Source organism: Egretta garzetta, unplaced genomic scaffold (assembly GCF_000687185.1).
Source record: "Egretta garzetta isolate BGI_Z169 unplaced genomic scaffold, ASM68718v1 scaffold124, whole genome shotgun sequence".
Lineage (NCBI taxonomy): Eukaryota > Metazoa > Chordata > Aves > Pelecaniformes > Ardeidae > Egretta > Egretta garzetta.
Window position 1 is genome coordinate 80,459 of NW_009259423.1, and position 25,885 is coordinate 106,343.

The 25,885-nt window shown below is 42.7% G+C and overlaps 1 protein-coding gene across 1 annotated transcript in view; it reads left to right on the plus strand.

Annotated features, from left to right (window-relative positions):
• Positions 1-25,885, plus strand: part of OBSCN (obscurin, cytoskeletal calmodulin and titin-interacting RhoGEF) — a gene marked incomplete at its 5' end in the record, with an annotated part of 163,633 nt that overhangs the window by 80,046 nt on the left and 57,702 nt on the right. The window contains 21 exon segments of the mRNA XM_035892522.1: positions 3,426-3,692; positions 5,933-6,205; positions 6,882-7,154; positions 8,851-9,138; positions 10,628-10,900; positions 12,039-13,394; positions 14,030-14,308; positions 14,670-14,748; positions 15,118-15,236; positions 16,042-16,239; positions 16,666-16,698; positions 16,804-16,902; positions 17,361-17,579; positions 18,434-18,500; positions 20,581-20,606; positions 20,910-21,038; positions 21,890-22,029; positions 22,750-22,950; positions 23,286-23,368; positions 24,119-24,292; positions 25,675-25,834. Of these exon segments, the coding sequence (XP_035748415.1) occupies positions 3,426-3,692; positions 5,933-6,205; positions 6,882-7,154; positions 8,851-9,138; positions 10,628-10,900; positions 12,039-13,394; positions 14,030-14,308; positions 14,670-14,748; positions 15,118-15,236; positions 16,042-16,239; positions 16,666-16,698; positions 16,804-16,902; positions 17,361-17,579; positions 18,434-18,500; positions 20,581-20,606; positions 20,910-21,038; positions 21,890-22,029; positions 22,750-22,950; positions 23,286-23,368; positions 24,119-24,292; positions 25,675-25,834 (4,736 nt within the window).

Consider the following 25,885-nt stretch of genomic DNA (forward strand, 5'->3'; position numbering starts at 1 on the left):
CTCTTCAACTGTTTTTATGATACCACAAAATAATATGTACCTGGAAATTCACAAAATTACCACTGTGCTGCTCCATAGCTAGGCTACTGGCGCTGAGCTCAGTATGTTCCCAAGAGAAGACTTTGGGCTGTTGTAGTGACGGCTCCAGAGCTCTTCCTGGAAACCAAAGGGTATTTGACATTGCAGTAACACGGTGACAAAATGAGCCTCGTTTGTTGACTGCCAGAATAGTAATGGTCATCACTGCACTAGCAAAGCTTTCTTGTCTGTTGAGTAAATATTCTTCTCATTTGGTAAGGGTAGCCACAAGTCGCAAATAACACTGAGCTCCAGACTTAATAAAGCAAGCTCCTTCACATCCAGTCCTTTATAGCCATTGGGAAAAGCTGTTATTTTTCAGACTAAAGTAACGCTTCTTCCTTGCTTGGAAAAGGGATTTGTATATATGGAGATATAAAGGGTTAAGGGTTTTTTATTCTACCCCCATGCTATAGCTATCTACCATAACGAGAATGATCCACAATATGGAATTGTAGTCAGTGGTTGATGTCTCCTTCCCTGTATAATGTGTCCCTTGCACATTCAGAAAAATTAACTCTCTGCAAAGATAAAATGCCAAATCACTTCTTCCTAACATCAGAACGATGCAGCAACAACATAAAGTGCAAACCCCATGCACCCCGTGTCCATTTGTATCAATTTTGACTGTCATAGAACCTGGTTCTGAGCTCTCTAGGCAAAGAACTCCTATGGCCCTAAAACATAAAATAAAAATAAATGCATCATTAGGTATTCTACTCAAATAAAGGGCTCCTGAGAAGTTTTCATTGCACTGAATCACAGCATCGTTGATGAAGGGACCTCTGGAGATCATCCAGTCCAACCCCACAGCTCATGCTAGTACACATATGTATGTGGATATTTTGTGCTTCTATTAAGGCAAGATTTCTTTCATGTGAACCTGGAGCACAGTAGTATATGACTATAATTGGATTAGGATGAGAAAGGTATTTAAAAAAATAGCCCAGTTACACTGTGCTCAGTAACACTTGATTTAATAGGAAAGTAAAGCACTAATAAAATTCTAACTGTGCTTGTATTAACAGCCAATTTCATGCACTTCATTTTGTCCAGAAATGTAAAAATAGATCTGTCTTTGAGCTAGGTGGATTTCAGTCTATCTAGCTGTCCATGGCTTGTTCCTCATGAAGGAACAAATTGTCTTTATCTCTGCTCCATGTGCCCCATTCTGCTGATGTAAGGCATGCCTGTAACTGGATATCAAAATCACAGAATGCTTTGGGTTTGAAAGGACCTTTAGAGGTCATCTATCCCACCCGCCCTGCAGGGAGCAGGGACACCTTTAACCAGATCAGGTTGCTCAGAGCCCTGTCCAACCTGAACTTGAATGTTCCCAGGGATGGGGCCTCCACTGCCTCTCTGGGCAACCAGTTCCAGTGTTTCACCACCTTCATTGTAAAGAATTTCTTCCTTAGATCCAGTCTAAACCTACCCTGCTTCAGTTTAAATCCATCCCCCCTTGTTCTGTCCCAGCTGGCCCTACTAAAAAGATTGTCCCCAATACATATTCTATAATAAATGAGATCTCATGACAGCTTTTCTTGTTGGGCCTTCACAATATCATTGCCCTACAATTGTGTTCATTCAGTGGCTCAGCATGACGGTGGGGGGAAAATGGAAAAGGTTGAAGGAGCTGCCAGCTTCTTCTGACCCTTTTGGGCAGGGTGAGAATTACAGGCCCCAGTGTACACATTGGCTGCTAAGTCCCAAGGAGCTTTCTGCCGTTCTGCATGGGTGAATAGGGCCACCAAGGTCTTAGCTTAGCAGTGGCAAAGAGCAATGGGGCAGTGGAACCAGGACGCCTACCTTCTCCAAGACAGCAGGTGACATTTGCTGTGAGGACCATATGTCTGCATCTCACAAAAGGAGCTGGTATTGTACTCCCCAGCTGCACAGATACCTTCTTGCTTCTTCCATCCTGGTGTAACCAAAACATCTCCATGATCTACCATTGATGCTTCCTCTCCATAAACACACATGCAGACACACGGAGTGGTAGAGAGCAGGATGAAGCCTTGCAGCAAGTTTCCATCTGCACGACTATCTTTGCTTTCTGAGGTCTACTAGTAGCATCCCAAATCCTCAGCCTGATACACCAGTTTCAAGAGGAGTATTCCGTATGAAGGTCCAGTGTAGTTTATTCTAGCTGGTTTGTGATCAGAACAATTATTTCAAAGATAAGGACATATATCAGCTTTCTCCACCTGTCATCTTTTTATGTCCCATTGTAGCCCTATCAATTTTTGGGGGAAGTTGACATAGTTCTGCTGAGAAGGGTGTTGCAGAGAGACTTCCATTTTCAGAATTCATTGAGTTGGGTTTTTTTTAGCATATATATTGCCATTGTATGTGGGTGGTCCAGTTTTGACACTTCAGGAGGGACTCGCTGGCTGCTCTGGAAGCTTGCAATATCTTGAGGATAGATATATCTACTCTGCCCTGCAGCTGCCTGGCAGGAAGCAGAACTAGGATTTTAGAAGAAAGACTGGGTGCTTAAAAGCAGCCTCATGGATCTCACATTCTTCATATCCAGCTGCTCTCAGCATTTTATGGGCTCTCCATCTGAGATTGCAACAGTTTGTGATGCATCTCTAGATCAGCTACTGTAAAGGAAATCATATTATTTTTCCCCAAACTATGTCTTTGCTGCAGAGGAACACATGGTTAATCAAAACAATAAGTACCCATCTCCTGTCAAGTGCCTTTTTTTACAGTTGTCCTGGATCTTTGCTCCTCCTGCTGCCAATGGCTCCTCTCATATAACCATCACCACCACAGGACAGGAAAGAGTCTTTGCATTTGAATATTACATTTCTTTCCAATGAGTGGTTGCGGTTTGCTCATACAAGGAGGCTCCAGCAGAGTTTGTGGCATTTTCCTATCGCTGGGTGAGGTTGAGAGTTGCAGGGAACCACTCAAGGCAGCCCAACCATTGCAGTCCTCTGTCTCACACTCCTGCCACCCTCTGGGAAGCAGAGGCGTTTCACATCCAGCACTAGAGGATTTCAGCAATGATGGGAGGAAAAACTAAGCCTGGAGGGAGTCCCAGGAGGTGTTCTGCACAGAAGTTCATATTCAGGGCTGTTAAAGCACAAGCCTTAATTGCTGGCGGCCCATTTTCCACTGCGATAGTTACATTCTAATGTACTGCTTTTGCTTCAGTCCTGCTTGATGCTGACCCAAGCCCAGACTAAACCGCTAATCCCCAGTGTGCCCAGTCAGCTTGCTGCTTGCACTGTCACTCGGCTTGCTCCCCACAGGCTCTGTGCTTGTCAGAAATCTCTAAGTTGCTATTTCCATGAGGATCCACTAATGCATGTCCTTCCTGACGTGTTGGTTAACAGATCCAACCATTGAAGTGGTCAGTCCCATGCGGGATATAACTGTTGATGAAGATGGCACAGCAGAGTTCATATGCCAATATTCTAGGCCAGTACACGCCATATGGAAGAAAAATGATCAGGAAATACATGCAGATGGGCAGCGAGTGATTATCGATCAGGACTGGAATGTAAGCATGCTAAAAATTAAACCTACGGTACCAGAAGACACTGGCATCTATTCTTGTGAAGCTGAAGGCACTAAAGTGATGGCTGCACTTGATGTTCAAGGTGAGGTCTTCCAGCCAGAGAGGAAGACTATCATGGGTTCCAAATAAAAGAGGTGGAAAAATTATGGCAGCACCTCACAATAAGATATCCCGCTCTTTGGTGTTCACTCCAGTACTGATAACGATGATAAAAGTAGTTGGGACTTAATGGGAATTGCATATGAAACTGCAGCATTTCACTGGAGCTTAGCTCTAATTAACGCTCACTTATGACACCACTGACACATCATGCCTCTTCTGCAGTGAACTGGAACATCAGTGCAATGGGATGTGTCCTGTCGAATTACTGTAAAACCACAGATGTAATGTCCAAAGGAATAAGAAGAGTAGTTTTTGCTGCTACAGAGTGCTTTTTGCACACAGTGTGCCTTAAAAACCAGTAGCTAATGGACAGTGTGGAATTTCATTTTATTTTCAGCTAAGCTAAGGTAGCTTGGTATTTTACTTATTTCAAATACTGATCACTCAGGAATTACCTTCTCACTTGGCACCAGCATTTGTGAGGGCCCTGAGAAACTGTAGATAAAAATATTAACAGTAGATTGAGGATTTTATATTGATGTTTCTTATTTTTTTTTCTGTCTATGGAATTACTGGGTTTGGTCACCAGGTGTATTTGTGTGATCAGCAAGAGCAGTGGTTCTGATTTGAGTTCTGAATATTTGTGTTTTGGCAGGCAATTATGCCTTCTTGCTTAACCAGAGTTGTGAGTACAGAAGAGCAAGGTGTTATTTATGACAATATTTTCTACATCGATAAGCATTTTTCATTTTAGGGATTAAGAAGATGTTAATGAACATAAGCTAAAAGCATCCCAGAAGAGGTAGGTTTTTCAATTGGCTGCTTTTCGTAGTTAGGGAAGCCAGTGCTCCAAAAGTGCACAAATAAAGAGTTCAGATCTGTTCCAACAAAATTATATATTTTCCAAGGATTTACAAACCCCTCATTGTTTAGATCTGTTCCAACAAAAATATTTTCCAAGGATTTACAAACCCCTCATTGTTCTCCATAATATGAATATTATAAAATACAGAAATTTTTTAGTAACTCATGCTTTTTTTTTTTTCCCACTACTAAATAAATTGTTCAGGTTAGGGTTTTTTTGGTTTGGTTTGGGGTTTTTTGGCTTAGAACAGTTCTAGATCATGGTTATACAGATCGGGTTAGGGTTTTTTGGTTTGGTTTGGTTTGGGGTTTTTTTGCTTAGAACAGTTCTAGATCATGGTTATACAGATCTAAACAGGAATGTCTCAGGGTGTTGGTTCATATTCTAGGTCATGCTGACCATTGTATGGTATTTGCGTAAACTGTATTTACTCTAGGGTGTTGGTTCATATTCTAGGTCATTGTATGGTATTTGCGTAAACTGTATTTACTCAACCGTGTGTTCCCGCTGTTGTGCATGTCATTTGTCCACGTAGCTGGTCTAACATGAATTATATTCACATGCACCAGCCCACATTTAATTTTGCATCAGGCTGATTGCTTATGCACAAATGCCAACTGATGCATGACTGTGGGTGAACGGAGCGTGTAGATATGTGCATGTTTCTGACCACACACGCATGAGAAAATAAACCTAACACACCATCACAGTGATTTTGTAATAATTCAGAATTTAACTCTTCAAAATACTGTTAATACAGATTTTTTAAACTTTTTGTGTGTTTCCTGCAAGCAGACTTTTTAACTCAGATGCCAGTCACTATAGCTTTGCCAGCTATAACGTTCTCTCACATTTGCTTTGCGTGAAAGGCAGTAAGATTTAATCGTGAGCTGTCAGTGGATCCACATCTCCCCAGTTATGATGATAATTGCGCTGCCTGGGAGATCTGCGGGAAATGTTTCCTGCTGTGGGACAGAAGGAATTTGATTACACTTTATCTTCCTGAGCTATCCCTTCCTAGCGACCATTGGCCCGGTTCATATACACACCAACATCTTTTTCTTTATTTCTAAAAACAGAAGTCAGTTTTCTGGAGGAAGTCTAGATGAAATGCTAGAGATCCTAGAGTTTTATCGTTATTTTTAAACCATCTCACTACTTAAAATGTTTTTAAATACCGTATTGTGTTAGAGCATGGTTGAAGTCAACAACTAAACCTGCAAGCCCAGTTCATCGCATCCACATCCTTTCCATCAGCTTTCCAGCAGTGGGAATCATCCAGTGCTCCGAGGCTTGTTACTATTCAGGTACGCATGGCCCAACAATTAATACTGTTCCTTGTCCTTCTTTTCTAGCCAAGAACAGCATCGTCCAGGGCTTGGAGAATGTGGAAGCCGTGGAAGGAGGGGAAGCCCTGTTTGAATGCTATCTTTCCAAGCCCGAATGCTACAATTACAACTGGCTGATTGATGATGAACCTGCCAAAACCACAGAAAACATGGAGATGGTTTACTTTGAAAATGGACGCAGGCACCTTCTGCTGCTGAAGAACCTAACTCCCCAGGACAGCTGCAGGGTGACCTTCATGTGCAGTGATGCAGTGACCTCAGCCTTCCTGACAGTGAAAGGTGACTGAAGCACTTGTGCATGGGGGGTCTCAAATTTCTGGTTGGAAAGGGCAAATGAACCAGGAAAACATGATGAGTAGCATAGAGGAAAAGTGGCCTTTGTTGCTTGCTTCTTATCTAAATCTTCATCCCGCACAATATATGGATGATGTTTTACAATTTCCTTTTTCTCCTGTTCCGTGTGCCATGGCACGAATGTCAGCAGCATCAGCTGGCAATGAGTTAGCAGTGAACGACAGTCTTGCAGTTGTCATTATTCTGATGAGTTGGGTTGTGTTTACAGGTACTTCAGGGCTTTAGAGATGAGAGTTATATCCGCAACAACATTATCTTTGCATCCTTGTATTTTATGCTACTACTGGAGACCCCTGTGGGGACCAGAACCCCTTTTTGAGTACAAGGACAGCCGTCCTCAGTCATAGCATAGGATCACCATTGTGGTTCTGTTACGTGGGGAAGAAAGACATTGCTAGGTTGGGTTTTGCTCCCAAAAGTTTCAGGAAATTTCAGTCGTCAGTGATACCTTCTGTTCTAGTGATATATGTAAACTCCCTTTTAATGACCTCCTTGGTCTCCAAGGCCTGTCTGTCCAGGGCTTCAGCATAACTATTTACAAAATCTCTTGCTTGTATTTGTTTCTGTAACTGAGGGCTTGATTACTTATTTTTATCTACAGGATGGCGCCTACAGATCTTGCAGCCTCTCACAGATGTGGAAGTCTCTTTGGGGGAGAAAGCTACATTTACCTGTGTTCTAAGTGAAGCTGTGCCAATTGCTGAAGTTGCCTGGTATAGTAATGACATAGAGATCCAGTCAGATGAGGACTGGGAGGTACAAGCAGATGGAAACAAATACAAACTTATTCTGAAAAAAGCCCAACCACATCATTCTGGAGAGGTGACCTTTGCTTCCAGGGAAGCAATTGCATCAGCCAAGCTATCTGTGATAGGTAAGCGTCTGTTGTTCTAGCCCAGTGGCACTTGAAATCTCAGACTTTGGTATGGAGCTACAACATTGAATTTTCTCATCTTTGTACTGATTCTTTTCTTTGTCTTGCATGTCTCAAGCTAGTGTTCTTAGTCTGAGAAGATGTTACTGGACAACTTGTTCTTTGTCCACCTCATCAGAAGAAAATTATATCAGGCTAGTGATGGTAGAGATGTTCAGCAGCTTTATTTAGTCTTTTGTAAAACATAACATAAAGTCTAATGGAAATCAATTTACTCAGAGTTCAACATCACCCTCAGCAAACGTGGACACGGGAGGGAGCTGAACTGGAGTGCGCATGGAAAAAATTATCCAGGGCGGCAGAGAACCCTCTGAAATCTGCTAATCTACTCAAGTGCAGGGCAACCAGTTTTCCAGATTAATGAGCTGCAAATTATAATCTTCACGTGGGTGAGATCTATGAAACACACACCTTGTACTTCAGAGATACAAGAGTTAATAGGTCTTGAGTGCTTCACGAGTAGAAAAGATGACAATTCCCTAATTTCTTCATGGGGCTGGTTAGATCAATGATTCCTCAATGTCCATTCCAGTATCCAAGGTCTGGCTTCTTCCACAGTGGGATAGGTGGCTCACCCAGCAATGTTCACACCAGCACAACGCCAGCGATGCTTATGAAAGAATTGCAAAGTGTTTTAGCTGTATGCTGTAGTTGGGATATTCAAGAGCCACTCATTAAACATCCATTCTTTAAATTATTATGGATAGTCTAATTTCTGAGACTTGAGAGATCTCTGACGTATTCCAGTCATTTCCACAAAAAAAATGGTTGTTTTTGGATTTAAAACAGCGTTATCTTATTTTGGGCACCTACATTTCAGGAACTGCAAAATATTATCCTGATGAACTCCTCCTGTTGACAGTTTTTCTATATGAAATCTGGATGAAAATAGAGAAAAGAGGCTTTTGTGTTATGTTTGTGGTGTCCAGAATTAAAGGACTGTCTGTTGACCTCATTTGCCTTTAATTTATCGGATTGGTACATCATGGCAGGTCATTTACTTGGTAAATGCCTTGAACTGGAAGACTGAAAGAATTATTTCTCTCTTCTAAGCCAAAGTGTAAATCAAGTTGAGGAACATTTTCCAATGTACTATGTACTCTGGTAGGAAACAAGACCATTCTCATTGTGTATTTATTTGTTATTGCCTGATGCTGTGACATATATAGCAATCACAAAGAAATTGAGTGACTTGCTATTAAATTACTGGAGTTACTCTGTAGTCCAACAATAACTTGATTTCCAGTACAGCCAGACCTGAATTAAATATGATCAAGGCCCAAATGTACTTGAAGTTTTCAGCTAGGTTCCTTGATAATACGGACAGAGTAGGGTTATCTTTATTCTGAGCTGGGTGGGACAAAGCAGCAGGAAAAAATCACATTATGTGACATTAGGTGAGATGATAGATGGAAAGTGAATGTCATTAGTAGTGTAGATCAGGGCAGACAAAGGAAAACTCAGTGGTGCACAGGTATGTCTCATACTCATGGGCATGTACCAGCTCAACTTTACAATAAAACAAATATTGAATCTGTTGTTCTTCCTTCACGTTGATGTAGAAGGCTCTTGGTTGTTTTAGTACAAAGCATTATTGCTCGTGTCGTACATCACGGGACCTCTGTTGTGCCTTTAGCCCGCCCCGATCCGCCTGAAGAACCAGAAGTTTTAAGTAAAGACAGCCACTCTGTAACTCTGTCTTGGTACAAGCCGTTGAGCGATGGTGGTTGTGACATCCTAGGCTACAACGTAGAGAGGAAAATCCCAGGTATTGGCTGGCAGTCATGCAGCAAGGATGTTATTCAAAACACGGAGTTTATGGTGGATGATCTCACCCCGGGTGAATCCTACAGATTCCGCGTCTCGGCTATAAACAAAGTTGGGGCCAGCGAGCCAGTGCACTTCCCTCAGATGGTGCGGCTAGGTGAGAACAGAGAGATGCCCCCATGGAGGACTGCAAGCTGCTGTAGACCTTGTGTTTCGCATGGCATGCCTGCTTCACCCATTCCAGGCATCTCCTGGAAGACTCCACTCTGCAACGTCTTTCAGTGCTTTGCTGCCAACACAATAGAGGAGAAAGAGCTTGGGAAAATTGTTCTGGGCTGCCGTGAACAAAACCTGCTGTGTTGTTAGTACTCAACACTTATTTTCTCCAAACTGCATCCAGCTGTCTTGCAGCCTGCACTGCATCCATGTGTTGTCCGGTCACCATGAGTTTCTGTTCTGGTGGAGTTAGGATGGAATGAGTCAAAAGGGGCATGTTGGAATGCATTCAGGGTAACCAAGACCCTGGTACCAATGCAGTGGGTTGGGCAGCATAGTCTTCTTCACCCATCTTTCTTTTTCATTATATTATTTGTGCATCTTTTTCAATAACCGCTACAAAGAAATGCTGGAGGACACAGTTCTCTTGCTGTCTGTTGGTGAAACTTTGGAAGCTACAGTGGGATGGAGAGCCACTCCCTCAATCTTTCTTTTCTTGCAACTCTTTCTGTCATAGCCAAGTGCTCAACAAATTCCTCAAAGTGACAATAATGATAAAAACTCCTCTTTTGCTTAAGGCTCAGACACGCAATGATGGTTTTGCAACTTAACTGCCAGTGCTGGACCCTGATAACTCTGCATACGCTGACTTTGTCTACAACAAACCCAAGGCATTTTGGGCAGTGGTCCCCTCCGCTCGGTGAAATGTGCAGAGGGGCAGATCACGCACAGGAGCGTGCTGCTTTTGGGAACTCAGCTGTGTGCTTCTTTCCATCCCAGTCAACATCCCCGCATTCAATTCATTTGCCTTGACTTCATTTTTAGTATTGCTGTCATACAAAGAGCATTGGCAGGCCTCCTTCCAAAGTTAGGAAGATATAGATAATCTTTTTTCTAAATTCTTTATGCTTTTTGAGAATTTTTACTCTTCCTAAGCTAGTGTAAATATATATATATATATATTCTTTTTACTTTAAAGATTGGGATGAATTCCACTTTTAATACCCTCTTTTCTTTTTTATTCTTTTTATTGTTTCCTTCTTGTCTCACTTCTTAACTGCTTCACTTCGAAACATTAAGCTCTTCTAGAATCCGTAGGACTGTTTGAATACTGGTGATGGGTAAATGAAGATCAGCAAATAAAACACAGGAATGTGAAAAGTGCAACCACTTTTGCATGTATATATATTTAAATGGAGCTGTTTTAACTGCTGGGGGAGCTTGTCAAGTTATTTCTAATATTACCTTTGGAAGTGCAAACTTTAGAAGCTGTCAGTCTTTTTTGTTTTCTTTTCTTTGGTTGTCTAAAACAGCTAAAGAATCTATACATGAAGGATGGGATGCTTGGATATTTTATAGAGTGATCTTTAGTGTCTTAAAGACAGGTTATGGTATGTTCTTTCCGTTAATTCACTTTTTTGTAATTACAGAGCCTCCAGTTACAGTCACCCATCCTTTGGTGGGAGGATCGGTCTCAGAAGGGGAGGTGGCTCGCTTGGAGTGCAAATTATCAAGTGAAACTGAAGAGCGAGTGACGTGGTTCAAAGGAAAAGAACAAATACAAGCTGGAGGGAGATACGAGATCCTCTCTGATGGAAAAAAGCAGATACTCATTATTCGTGCATTTAAACCTGAAGATCAGGACACGTATACCTGCATGGTTTCTCCAGAAGTCAAATCTGTTGCCAGCTTGTGTCTTGAAGGTACAGTGAGTGCATTCCCATGATGTTAAATTGTTGTGTTTATGGACATCCAGGGGCATCTCCACAGCTTGGACTGGGATTAATTTTCTTTTATGAGCTGTGATAATGATCTACAAAGAATTGTTCTCTTCCTGTTTGGTATTGCCCAGCATGTTTCTGAATCCCTAATAGCTTTGAGTTGCTCAGATAAGATTTTCCTGAGTCAGATATTTAAGGTGTGGTACAGTCATCTCTCCATGGGTTTCTGGTGCCTTTTGAGATGCTTTAGGGTATTCTGCAAAGCCTTCAGCTGCCACTTCAGAAAGTGGGGCCTCTTTTGCATGTTCTGCATGGTATCTGCTAGCCCCCTGTCCTAGACATGCCAAATGGCTTTGGGTCATAGTGCTTAGGAAGCTGAATTGTGCCCTTATGTTGGGATTCAGTGGCCCACACAAAGGCATCTAATGCCATTGAGGCACTTCAGGATATCACCCCGGCCTCCATCTCCTTCTCCAGAGGGAGCCAGAGTACTCATAGGTCCTGTGCTGTATTTGAGAGTCACATATGGATGTCCCAGACAGCCTGGAGCATCTCAAATGGCACTAGGCACGATGCAGAGGCAAATCAGTGTCTTGGACTTAGACATATCTAAACTGAAGTATCTATAGGCAGGTGCATCCATATGAGGTCGGTGTCTCAGCTCCCATTACAACCAGTGGAGATCTATTCAGGCCAGTCAGTGAAGCCCTGTCTAGCTGTAAAATAGGATGAGCCTGGAATAGCTTTCCAGGCTCCACTGATGGTCTTAACCAGATATTCATTGACTGCAACATTCAAAAAGGGCAGAAATGTATTCATTGGGTTCAAATGTGCAAGGAAAAAAAAATCCCACATTGTTTGGCCATGTTTTAGGTGTATGCATAGAATCACAGGATAGATGAGGTTGGAAAGGACTTCCAGGGATAGCATAGTCTACTCCCTTGCTCAAATCAGGGTCACCTAGAAAAAGTTGCCCAGGACCATGTCCAGTCATGTTAACTTCACATTTTCTTCTCAACAGAATGCTTAGTTAAATGCCACTGATACTCTTCTGCCCAGGCTTTAGAGTAACATTTCATGTCACAGACTTTTAACATCTTATCAATTTAATTCTCCTCAGTTCCCACAGCGACAATGCTAAAAGAGATCGCCAGGGAAGCATCCCCTGCAAGCCAACCAGAAGAGCTGGTGGATGGCCATGTCCAGCCCAGCTTGCCCCCTGAGGCTGCTCAGGAGGGTGACCTTCACCTCCTGTGGGAAGCCCTGGCCAAGAAACGCCGGATGAGCCGGGAGCCCACCTTGGATTCCATCAGCGAGGTGCCTGAAGAGGATGAGAAGCTTCAGAAGTTGAGGAAGGAGGAAGCAGAGATGTCTCACTATTACTCAGAGGAGTACTCCACGTGTGATGAGCTGGCTAGAACAGGAGAAGCAGATTTCTCTTTCACAAGCTCAGATGATGAGTCTAGAGCTGGGACTCCTTCACTGGTGAACTACCTTAAGAAAGCTGGGAAGACAAGTGTCAGTGTGACTAGCAAGGTTCAGTCCGTCTCCACTGGCAAATTATGGAAACAGTGGGAGAAATCCAGTGTGGAGACTGTTGTGGCTGCTCCAGCTGCTAAGCCAGCTGAACCAGAAATACCAGATTTAGATGATCCTTCCATGAACAAGGCCGCTGTGAAGATCCAGGCTGCTTTCAAAGGCTACAAAGTCAGGAAAGAGATCAAGCAACAAGAGTGCCCAGTGTTTACTGAGACCTTCAAAGATTTCTCTGGTGAGCCTGGAAGCACTCTCCACCTTGAGTGTGTGGCCCATAGCAAAACTGACATGAAAGTCCGTTGGCTGAAAGATGGGGAAGAGCTTTCAGATGGTCGCTACTATCACATAGACAATTACAGCGATGGGACCTGCTCTTTGATTATCACTGGCCTGGACAGGAAAGATGAGGGTAAATACACCTGTGAGGCATCCAATAAATTTGGCAAGGTTTCACACAGTGCTAGGGTGGTTATCAGCACTCAGGAACCTCAAGTTCTTCACAAGGAGAAGCAGGTTAAACAAAGCACTGACAGTGAGACAGAGAGCTCATCTGGCAGTGAGCTGGATGATGCTTTCCGTAAAGCTGGACGGAGACTTCATAGACTCTTCAGGGCCAAGATCTCAACAGAGATATCTGACGTGGAGGAAGAGCTCTTTGTCAGTGCAGATGAAGGGGACATAGAGGTAGTGGACCATCAGACATATCGTGAGGATGACCAGTACATCTACATCAAGTTTGAAATCTTGTCTGAGGCAAAAACTGCTGCCTCTCGATTCAGAGAGATGTTTGGTGCTCTGGGAATTCCCGTGGAGATTGACATTTTGGAACAGGGCCCTAAAAAAATTGAATTGCGTATTGGGAAAGCAACACCACCCACCCATGGGAAGTTTGCACCACCAGTGGCAAGACCTCCACCACCTTTGCTGACTTCTGATACAGGTAGGTGAAGCAAACCTGTTTACTCCTTGGAAAAGACAGCTGGAGCAGGTCAAAATGTTACCTCTTCACTCACAAATAACTTCCAAAAAGCCTTTGTTTTTTGTCTGGTGCAGATATTTTTCTGGAGACTTTGCACTTTTGGAAAAACTGATGATTTTTTTTTCTTCTTTTTCATTCTGAGGGAGAGGAGGGAGGTTAGTGATGGAGGGGGTTGCAAAGTATTATCTACAAAGCTGCTTTTCACAGTGGAAATATCCCCTACTACAATAACATGGCCATAAACGCTATGATTATTATACTTAAATAAATGAAACTGTTTTCAGAACAGTCCTGAGGGAGACAAGACACTTAGGTAAGGAGAGGAACAAAGGCAATGCATAGTTTGCAGCTGTGGTATTGCAATGCTTATGGTGTTATGGAATATCTTCATAGTGTTTGTCAGGGAGTTTCTTCTTGACTGTTTTCAGAGAGAAAAGATTAAAATTTAAAAAGAAAAAATTAAAAAATTAAAATTAAGATCTGCAATTAAAACCCCTAGAAACCAGAAGTCTTCAGGCTCTGGGCAGCAGTGCTCTTAAAATACATCTTTTCACACAACCAAGTGTTCCCTTCTTTCCTAACTACCCTGACTTTAGCTCCCATGTTCATGACTGAGCTCCAAAACCAAGAGGTACAAGATGGATATCCAGTCAGCTTTGACTGCATTGTCGTTGGCAAACCACTCCCCACGGTTCGCTGGTTCAAGGATGGGAAAGCTATTGAAGAAGACGATCATTACATGATCAACGAGGACCAGGAAGGGTGCCATCAGCTGATCATCACGGCCGTGGTCCCCACTGACATGGGTGTTTACCGTTGCCTTGCTGAAAACAACATGGGAGTTGCTTCAACCAAGGCTGAGCTTCGAGTGGACTGTAAGTCTCTAAATCAAGAAAAAACAAGGGAAGGAGTCCTGTTGAGAGGTGGATAAATTTTTTTTCAAGAAAAACACCATTTACATTTTAAAAAAGTATGTGTTGGTGTTGCCCTCAAAATATTTTACCTGCAAACCTCTTGGGTTCGTTTGGTTTGCCAACTCCAAGACAAGGCTCAGAGCAAAGCTTTTCAGATAAACAGAGGTGTTTGCCACAATCCAGGGACATGTGGGATCCTGCGGCAGTAGCAGTGTGGAATCGACCTGCCAGTCACTCAAATTAGTAGGGAAATGATAATTATAGTAAGAAAAATAGTTTCAAAGCTCAGATTATACAAACCACTTCCTTTTCTGTTTAACAGTGACCAGCACTGACTATGAGACAGCAGCAGATGCAACAGAGACATCCTCTTACTATAGTGCGAAAGAATATATTTCAAGGTAAAATATCGACCTCTAGCTCTTTCTAACTTCTCACTTGATAAGATCAATGTGTATATCTATGTCAAGCCTGGTTTTGCTGTATCTAGCAGGGCTAGTTTAATGTCATAAAGGAACAGCCAGGCCAGCTGAGATGCAATAACTGCAACAGTTGGACATTTATCATGTGCAAACTTGCTCTGGCTGCCTTCAGGCAAGCCTGGTTAAGTCTTCATGGCACCACTCCGTTATTTTAATGTCATATGGTGCTGAGTCTGTTGTCGTGATGACAAAACCCACAGACTGAATTAGCCTAAAATAGGTGATTCTGATTGCTAACCCTCTTCTGGCTTGCTGATTTTCTTCTTTCTAATTCTAATTGCTTCTTAGCCGAGAACAGGAGGAATCTACCACTGAGGAGGAGCAGTTACCCCAGATCTTCGATGAGCTTCATGATATTCATGTGGCACCTGGAGCATCACTGGCTAAATTTCACCTGAAGGTGAAAGGTGAGGGGGGGCGTTGTTCCAGGTTTGCTGTCAGGTTGAAGCGTTGGACAAGGGTTTCCAATGTGCCCTTTGGCAGCTGTGACCCCAGTCTGTGCATCTTGCACCACATTTGAACAAACCAGCTAGAAGAATGTGTTCACGCTTATGAATATTGAGTTTTTCAGCAGACTGAGGCAGACATAAGAGTCTCATTCTGTGTCCATGTCTCCAGGCATAATTACAGGCATACGCTTCTGAAAACTGAGTCGTCCAATTCTGTGAGCACATTAGTCATGGAGGAGCAATAAGGAATAAAAAAAGAGAGTCAGGTTGTCCTTTATTGTCTTTAATAAATGAAACAGTCCTGGACTTGCCTTACTCTATGAGGGGTTTGCTGCTGCAACCTAAAAACTGCAAAAACCTCCTCCTGGTGTTGACTGTGGTAGGGAGAGGTAGGGATTCTCCTGTTTCCTCTGATTGCTGCCTATAAAAATGATGAGAACTGGTTTGGCTTCAACTTTGTTCTTTGTGTACATTGCAAATCAGAGCTAAGCATTACCTTTCCAACCTGGAAGGCATTTGCACATGCAGCCAATATGGGGAGTGCCAGAAACTGAAGAAGCAGGAAACAACTTTAATGGATAAATTTAACAAGTTATCATGAATTTTCAGCCATTCCTACGTGGGTAAACCCTTGAGACAGCAGCCATGGGCAGAGCTGAGGATTCCTTGGCTCCTGTTCAGAAGGATCTGCCTGTTTGGAGATGCTCCCAAATCAGTGTTGCCAACACATTCTGTTCTCTGTGTCTGTAACTGCTCCTCGCAGGGTACCCGCAGCCTCGTCTTTATTGGTTCAAAAACGGAGAGCCATTAAAGGCCTCGGATCGCATCCTGAAGACCGATAAACAGGAATTCCACTCACTGGAAATTCATGACGTCACGAAGGCAGATGCTGGCCAGTATTCAATATTTGTCATCAACTCTGCTGGTTCTGCATATTCGTCAGCCAGACTGGTAGTCAAAGGTAGGTATTGGACTATTTTTGGCACCTGCTTTTCTGTATTCCAATGGCTCTTTCCATTTTATATAGTTATTTTTCTTGAGAAAGCCTACCAAGGAAAATCAAGTGAGATGGGGAAGTCTGTAGATGAAAGATGATGTGCTTTAATCCTGGTTCACCTACAAATTTACTGTGTCTCCCAAAGATGAGACATGTCACTTCTCTAGGGTCTGACTGTTGTCTCATAAACATCCATTTTATTCCTGCCTAACCTCATTAATTTTAATGGTTCATTTTATTAAAACTGAGGGCTGCTCATAAGTCATATTAACATTTCTGTGTAATGTCTCCTGCAAGGGGTAATCCCCTGGAGTCACTTCTTTTTTTCTTCAAGTCATGGACAGAAAGGTTCTTGTATTTGTCATTTTGTTTTTTCTCCTTGTGTTACAGCTCCTGATGAGAAAGAAGAGCCATCAGAAACAGGTGAGAGATGCCGTAGCAGGTGTCAACAGAACCCCTAGGAATTTTTCAGTAGTCTAAACTCACACAGAAAGTGTCACCATGCTTCATCAATAATGTCATTTTCAGATTCCCATGACCAGCTGATACCACCAAGGTTCCTGGAAAGATTTACTAATAAAAAGGTGAAAAAAGGTGCAAGCATCACATTATCTGTAAAAGTCGAAGGTAAGTGGATGGATACCTTGCCTCTCTTCATAACACTTAAATTGCGTAACTTCATGACACATTCTAGACTCTCTCTGGCCCAAGTCATTGTAACCTCATCTCCTGTATCTGGAGCCTGGGACTCTACTCCCAACTTCGCAAGAGATTTTATGTGCTTTACAGAAAAGCATCTTACTCATCTTCACCTCCATTTTCCTGTATGTAAAACCAGGGATAATAACACTTATTAGTCTTATGAAAATTTGTTGATGGACAGTTTGGGTTTTACAAAAGGTTTTAATGTCCTCATGAGCATGCTTTAGAAAGGTTTATGTTCCTTTATTATATATTTTGTTTGTTATTGTTGGAAAAGCATCAGGAAACAGATCAAAATAGCATTTCTTCACAGCGTGGCTCGTAATTGTAAGGAAGGAACACCATTAGGAAAATTAAAGCTCGTTGCATTGGTTTTTCTTTAGGACATCCACCACCAACTGTTACATGGCTGAAAGAAGAGTCGCAGGAGGATATCCTGTGGATCAAACCAGACACTCCTGGGTATAAACTTGCCAGTTCAAATATGCATCACAGTCTAATCCTGTTGGATGTTAAAAAGAAGTACAGCGGAGCTTACACATGCATTGCTACCAACAAGGCTGGCCAGTCCATCTGCACCGCCACCCTGGAAGTTGCAGATGGTAAATCTTCGTTGCGATACAAACACATTCTCTATGTTACCTTTTATATAGTGCCTAAGAGGAAAAACAAGCATGACTGATAAGGAAATTAAGCAAATCACGACTGAAAAAAAAGCATTTTCCCAAGATGAGCCATGACTTTGCTTGCCTTGCAAATTATTACATTCTTTACTTCTATAACGTTTTAGATTTCTGGCCCTATCTTGGATTAACAACAGCATCTTTTCTGTATAAACAGAAGACAATTCTAAGAAACCACCAAATTAAGCACAAAAGAAAAAGAAAGGGAGAAAGGCAATGTAAAGTAACTAGAAAAAATGTCCATTTGAAAAATTGAGTGCTTCACTCTGCTAGGGCATTTTTCATTGTCAAATTGCCTTGAGGCAGTTAGAGTTATTTGATTCCCCTTTTGCAGAGCTTTCCAGGCACAATTCCTTCAGTAAGATGGGGGACAAGCAAATAGAGGCTGGGAATGGGGGCATTACCATGAAGGACTCCATTTTTCTGTTATCCTTCCTTGCATCCCACATTTTTACTGTACCAAGAACTACAGGAGCATAGCTTGAGCAGTGTAGAGAAATCGGGCAATCATACATCTATGCGACTTTTTGCATCATATGAATGGGAGTACGTATGTTGGGCAATCATACATCTATGCGAACAGGGAGAGGAGCAAACTTTTTGCATCATATGAATGGGAGTACGTATGTATCCCAGGTCAGGAGCTGCTAACAGGGCAGATTCAGCATTCCAGTGTTCCCAGTAATCCATGCCTAGAAAATGTGCCTGCATTAAATACATAAAAAGAACATTGTCTGCCTTCTGTCCTCTAACGATAAACCCTAATCTTGCAGTGAAAGAGGCTGAAGTTCTGACCCAGGAGCGCGTGATGGTGTCAGAAGCCATCATGACCACACTGGGGTAAGTGGTTGGCCACCCGTGCTGAAGTGGAGCAGTGCTGGTACCACCCTGAAGGAGTTCCCATGAGTCACTTTTAGGCAGTGTTGACTTTGGGCATCTTATATCCCTGTCTCAGCACCAGAGTTAAAATAGTTTGAGGTCCTAGGATGGAAAGTGCTATAAATACTCTAGTACCAATGTCAGCCATTTATGCTTGATTATCAGGGAAGATAGGAACACAGACAAAGAAAAAAAATATTGGGGTAGGTCAGATAAAACTCTTGCTACTTTTTCATCTCCTAAGCAGAACGCAAAAAATTTCACAGGGCCAAGGTCTGACTGTTACTTGCCAACACTGAAATACACTGATGCTTCACAGAAAAAAGAAGTAGATTTAAAGGGTCTGTTCACAAACTTCTTGTTTACAAATGCCCCTGAAGAATAATCTTCTCAATTTGCCATTCTTGGCATGGATACTAGGCAGATACAGTCGAAGAAGTGGTATCCACCTGAACACACATTAGCTTCTAGAATATGTCTAGCTTAAAAGGCTTGACTGGTCTTCTGAAAAAAAGCTGCAATGTGAATTCAGAGATTCCACTGCAATCTCTCCCAAGGATGAGCCCAGGCTCTGTCAGGCATACTTAGTGATATATGGTTGATTATATATAAAGTTGGAGTGGGCTTCCTCCTGCTTCCTGTGTACCAACAGAATTAGGCTAGATCAGGGTGTGCAATGGAAATTTATATCCTGCCTCCAAGAAGCACAGGAATAGTAGAGATGTAGACTTCAGGACATTAGTGTTTTTACAGAGCTGTAGTCCTGGGAGCCACCACAAACACTCTTCATTGGATGCAAGGAAATGCTGGTAGTTCTTCATGCCTGTGAAACCATTTTCACTCAGTGTTGACAGTACAGTCTCCTGCCCTTTTCCTGCTGGCGTGAATACATTTGGTGCTGGTAAAAAGGTGTCAGTGTAGCAAGTGTCTCTTTGGACCTCATCACCACTGCAGTACCAGGAGTCAGCTTGCTTCCCCAACACATGGGCATCCTGATGTGATGGGAGCAGATCTCTTGGCAGGACAAGACTGTGTTCAGTTTTGGGCCCTTCACTACACAAAAGACGTTGTGTTGCTGGAACATGTCCAGAGGAGAGCAACAAAGCTGGTGAGGGGTCTGGAGCCCAAGTCTTATGAGGAGCGGCTGAGGGAACAGGGCATGTTCAGCCTGGAGAAGAGGAGGCTGAGGGGAGACCTTATCTCTCCCTACAACTGCCTGACAGGAGGTTGTAGTGGGGTGGATGTTGGTCTCTTCTCCTTGGTAATGGGCTATAGGATGAGGGGAAATGACCTCAAGTTGGACCAGGGCAGGTTTAGATTGGACATCAGGAAAAAATTTTTCACTGAAAGGGTTGTCAAGCAATGGTAGGGGCTGCCCAGGGAAGGGGTCGAATTCCCATCCCTGTGAGTATTTAAAAGGCAGGCAGACAAGGCGCTTAGGGACATGGTCTAGTGGTGGAATGGCAGGGTTAGGGTAACAGTTGGGCTTGATGATCTTAAAGGTCTTTTCCAACCTAAATGATTCTATGATTTTGGGACCACAGCATCTGCATATTCTACAGCCTCTGGTTTCCTGATGAAACCTCTGCAAATTGTTGAGCATTAGTTCACTGAAAACTGACTGAGACTACAGATCCCACCTGACATAATGTCTCCAACTGTAATAGTTTTATTTCAGTGTCGTCTTGAATAAAGTCCCAGTAGCACCAGGGAGATGGAGGCTACTCCGTTCTGCAACCCATTTCCTGAGCAGCCAGGTCTTCTCAAGCAACAGTTTGATATAAAAGTCAGGGATAAGGAGAATTCTCAGATGGGATCTGGCTCGAAGACTAAGACACCCAAGTGTTTCTGTGACCATAAGAGCCAGGTGCCCCAATTCTTATTTCTTATAGTGGCGTTGATGAGTATTGGCTACCAGCCGTGCAAACCAGAGTCCTAACTTAGATATTCCCAGCCTTCATGTACAAAGTGTGAGAAGGAGGGGGTGTTTCTCATTTAGCTCTCATTTTATTCTAACTCTGCTTTACTCTTTCTTTTTCAGAGCTATTCAACCCTCTGAAAGAGAAGGTAAGAGAAGCTATTTTCTCTCTCCTAGTTGTGCCCTTCACATCTACAGCTGAGATTGTGTATTTCGTGATTACCACCTGCTTTTGTCCTGTTTTCTTGAAACTATCTGAAATGTTGGAACTTTTCAGGACTGGTGTCTCTGTTCAAGAGTGAGTTATTTGGATGAAATGTGAGCAAACACACTTTTCAAAACAGGGGCAGTGAAGAAAATTATACCTTCCTTCCACGGAAGCTTTTGTTACTCAAAAAATATCACTTTCCAGTGACATTGCCTGCTTAATAGAAAATTCCCTCTTTTTCCAGGAGACCTTGAAGCTGGTAGAGAAGGTGTACCCAAAAGCCCTATTTCACTAGCTGATGTTGGCTCAGAAGAGTTCTTCCAGAAACTCACCTCCCGTATCTCAGAAATGGTATCTGCAAAAATAAGTCAGGGTAAGGAACCTGACAAACACAATTTAATTAGTGTAGAAAAATATGAACTTTTTTTTTTTTTTTTTTTTTTTAGGTATCATTTGGACTTTAGCTATGACTGAAATTTATGAAGCAGGTTTTGAGACCGTCATCCTACATAAGCATATAAACATTTGTAAATGCTTAGGCTAAGAATTTTTAGTAAGAGTTCATCCAAACTGCCTGTCTTAGTCTACAGTTTTGAACTAGAAAAAAAGCTATTACAGTAAAGTAAGATGGCTACTGTCCATTTTATGCATACAGTGTTTATTTAAATAAGGAAGAGTAACTGTAAGCTTTAGAGTGGAGGGTGAGATGCAAAAATGGAAGTGTATTTTGAACGTCTTAGGTATTATGAGTTCCACAGATATTCATCACTCCTGAGTCTGAAAGCAATCCTGTTTTGAAGACTTCCCACATCTTCAAGTTTTAGCTCACAATGGGATTTTAAAATCAAGCTGAGGCTGAAAACTGTGTGCACAGCTGTGCAGTAATCCAATGATTTGTTGAATTAAGTGAAAAATCCTCATTTGTGTATCATATGCTGATTATCTTGTAGTAAAATTTTGTCTTGAAGCAAAAACAGAGGCATTACCTCTCCTACAAATATTCTTGCAGTGCAGAGTCAATACACGCAATAGGCATGCAACCTCATGTATTAAAATGTCCCATTTATTTATTTAATTCTAAATATAAATAGGAGGTCACACTAAATACTACAAATGCTCTTCCTATGGAATATGGGGTTTGTGAAATTGAAAATTATTATAGATCTGTTTCATGTTCAAATTGGAGATTTTTATTTCACACTTTGTTGTTGCTCTGCTTTTTAGCTACACTTCGAGTGCCAGGTGCAGAAAGTGATGATGAATCAAAAACTCCCTCTGCATCTCCACGCCATGGAAGATCCAGACCTTCATCCATTGCTCAGGAGTCCTCCTCTGAATCTGAAGATGGGGATTCCAGAGGAGAGGTACGATATCTTAATGGGCAAATATTGACAAAAGGAGAAAACTTTACTCACAATAACCAAGATCCTCTGGTTTAAGGATCTCCATCCCCTTCAGGGATGTACTCCACTTTAGTAGGTATATTTAGTAGTTAAATATTGGGTCTGTAACATAAAGCACAGACAATCAAATTCTGATGCTCATTGTGTGATCTTGAACAAGCTGTTCAAGTCAACGTGGTCAAGACATATCCATTATGTGTCACCTTCTGCTTTCATGTCTGAGCTTCGGAAAGTCAGAGCTTGACTTTCTGTGGCCTTGGATAGCGTTGGTCAGAAGATTTTTCTTGAGAAATTCTTCATGAGAAAAATGAGAATTTTGTGAAAATTAGAAATTTTTTGGGTGTTCATTTCAAACACTTCTTCCCCCCCCCCAAAAAAAATAAAATTAAAGCTTTGGAAACGTTAACCTCTTTTGACGTTTTCAGGACAACTCTTTGTTTTGCCTTGGGAGAAGAATCCACTGTTTCATGGTGTAAATCCAAAACACCTCAGATAGTTTTGACCATATGGCCTGAGCCTCCCAGAGACATAGTTGTCCACTTGCAAAAAGCAAATGGTGAATCTCTTTGCCATACAAGGGCTGGAGAAAAAAACATTAAACACAGATAAGCAATTATGTTCTGCTGGTGTTACTGGACCCTTTTTTCAGAGCACGAAGTAACTGTCATTTCATGCCTGCAGATCTTTGATGTCTACATGGTCACAGCTGACTACGTGCCTGCTGCGCCTGACAAGGAGACCATCACTTTGAAGGAGGGCCAATATGTGGAAGTCCTCGATTCAGCCCATCCTCTGAAATGGCTGGTCAGGACTAAACCCACAAAATCCAGCCCCTCTCGACAGGGTTGGGTATCTCCAGCTTATCTGGACAAGAAATTAAAGGTGACTGATCATGCCATGTTTATTTTTCATGTAAATTTACTTGCTCCAGACGCAGTTTAGAGCCATCCCTTTTGCAAGGAGTGATGGATGAGGAGCTTGTTGAAGGGGTCTGCAACACAATTGGACTTTTTCATGTTTTGATTAGACAATATTTCCGTATGTGTGCAGGGGTGCCTGGGTTTGAAAGACCTGAGAATCCTCCAGCAAAAAGAGAAATTTCACACTGGTTTAGGAATTGTTGAAAGGGACTGTGAACACATGAGGAATATTCTTCAGTGTGCATTGATAAGAGCACTGATCACTTAAATGAATGTTTCTTTTTTCTTGTATTTTAGTTGTCACCAGAGTGGGGAATAACAGAAGCGCCCGAGTTCCCTGGAGAGTTTGTTTCTGAAGACGAATATAAAAGGAAGCTAAGGTGAGCTCGCGTCGTTTGGTATTTGCACCCTGGATTTTTCCTGCCTGTTGAACTAATGTGAACATTGGCATCTAGGTCCCTTCTGTCAGAGTCACTGTTTTTGTTCTGCTGAGTCCTGCCAACCTCCCCTTTCCCAGAATCAAGCAAACCCTTGATTCTCTCAGACTTGTAATTTGTGCTCTTTGTTTGGGTTTTGCCATTGATTTCAGCCTCAGAAAATTCCAGGCAATCTAAATCATATTGGATGACTTGACAGGAGGGTTTTACATGATGTCATTCTGGAAGCTGTCTGATTTCACAAAATCCTAAACTACAGTACCTCTGTGCTTTGGGGGGTGCCCTATGTCTGAGGATGATGTCGAAAGAGGGAGTGAAAGCATCCAACCTTGTGTTACTTCCTTGCAGTGCAGCACGTTACTGAGAGTGCTCTCATGGAGATATTTGCCTTCTTGATTGTATAAAGGGGCATTGAAGTTGCTGCTGTCTACTTTACATAGACCCTTTTGTTGCTCGTGCTCTGTTTTATCTGCCCTAAGAGTAGATGCCTGTAAGGTAGAGGTAGGTGTCACTCCATGAGCAGGGTGTCCACATTCCTCTTATGGTCAGAGGGGATCTAGACAACACGCTCCAGGGAGTCTGTTCCTCTGATCACCTATCTCTACTTTAGAGCCTAAAAGTCTCTCAGTATACCAAGGATAATTGTGATGATTTTTCTGTGATTTCTTTTTTGCTTATGTGTCTTCCTTTCAGTGTTCTTATTCAAGAGCTGTTGATCTCAGAAGAGGATTACATTCAAGATCTACAGTTCCTCGAGACTCATCACCTTAAGTATACTGAGACCTGTCCCAATGTCCCAGGAGCTGTTGCCAGTCAGAAATCCACCATCTTCAGGAACATTGATGACATTGCTTGCTTCCATTCCAGGTGGGCATTCCAATGTGCCTTCATTTGAGACCAAAGAGTGGCTCGCTGTCGTGGTTTAACCCAGCTGGTAACTCAGCACCACGCAGCCGCTCGCTCACTCCCCCCACAATGGGACGGGGGAGAGAATCAGAAGAGTAAAAGTAAGAAAACTCATGGGTTGAGATAAAGACAGTTTAATAGGGAAAGCAAAAGCCGCTGCTGTTCACAAAGTGACTTCCCAAGGTCCAGGCTGAAATACTTTTACCTTCCAGGGAAAGGAGGTGGTGTACACTGTCTTACGTGCCTTAAGCTTTCCATTGCTAAGGGGCTTCCTTTCGCACCTTGATACCCCTGGTCTCATGGGAATCAGTTGTTCTTATGGGAAGTCCCTGCCAACAGCATCAGAATCACCCTTTCATCCCCCTTTTCCTGCCCTGTGGTCCTAACTTTTGGGTTACCCTGGAGGGAGGGGGAGGCCAATAATCTGCATGCACAGAGCTCAACAACCAGTGAGCGTGCAGCATCTTCCCCGATCAAGGTGTGCTCTGATCAGTGCTAGCAGCATCGTAGGCAGGAGCAACCAATGAGGAGTTTGAGCAGGTTGCCGTGAAAAGTATATAGTTACTGTGGGAAAAGCATTTTGGGGGCCACCACTTCTGCAATGGGGAGGATGCTTATGTGGGACATCTGGCACTTTTCCTGGCTGGGCCAATAGAATAGATTTCCCTTCTCTTTCCTCTCTTTCCTTTTGTTTTTCCCCCAAACGTAACTTCAACTGCAAGAGGTGATGCGTGTTATCAGCTACCAAGGCTGCTAAAATTCTTTGGGCACATGAACCTGTCTCAACATCGTTTGTGAAACAGGGTGGGAATCTCTGTCCTCATTCTTGCAGCTGGCTCATTGATACTTAAACTGAGGCATAAAGATCTGAGGAGGGGTTAACTTCCCAACTTGAGCTAAGCTCTTGAAAGCTATCCCTCCCTTCCCTGCAGGGCATTTCATACATTCAAGCGAAGAGGGGCAGCATCATGCTGGATGAAGAGGCATTGAGACGTTTAATGCTAATGTGGCATCACAGAATCACTTTGGTTGGAAAAGACCTTTGAGATCATCGAGTCCAACCTTTAACCTAACCCTGCCGTCCCACCACTAAACCCTGTCCCTAAGCACCTCATCTATCCTTCTTTTAAATATCTCCAGGGATGGGGACTTGACCACCTCCCTGGGCAGCCCCTTCCAGAGCCTGGCACCCCTTTTGGTGTTTCTGTGTTTCCCTCATTTCCCTGACTCATTTCCTTTAATCTGTGTTAACCTGAAATTGCCTGATTTAAAAGTCTGGCTGCTGGGGCTGTGTTCTAGCCTCATACTTCTCCTCAGATGTCCGTTTTTCTTTGTCTCCACAGTGTCTTCCTCCGAGGTTTGCAGAAATGTGACACTGATGATGACGTGGCCATGTGCTTTATCAAGCACGAAGCAGAGTTTAATAAGTACATCCAGTACCTGGTTGGGAGGGTACAGGCTGAGTCAATTGTAGTCAGCAAAGCTGTCCAGGATTTCTACAAGGTAAAACAGAAGCCAAAGCACCTGATGAACATGCATCCTATAGCCCACTGC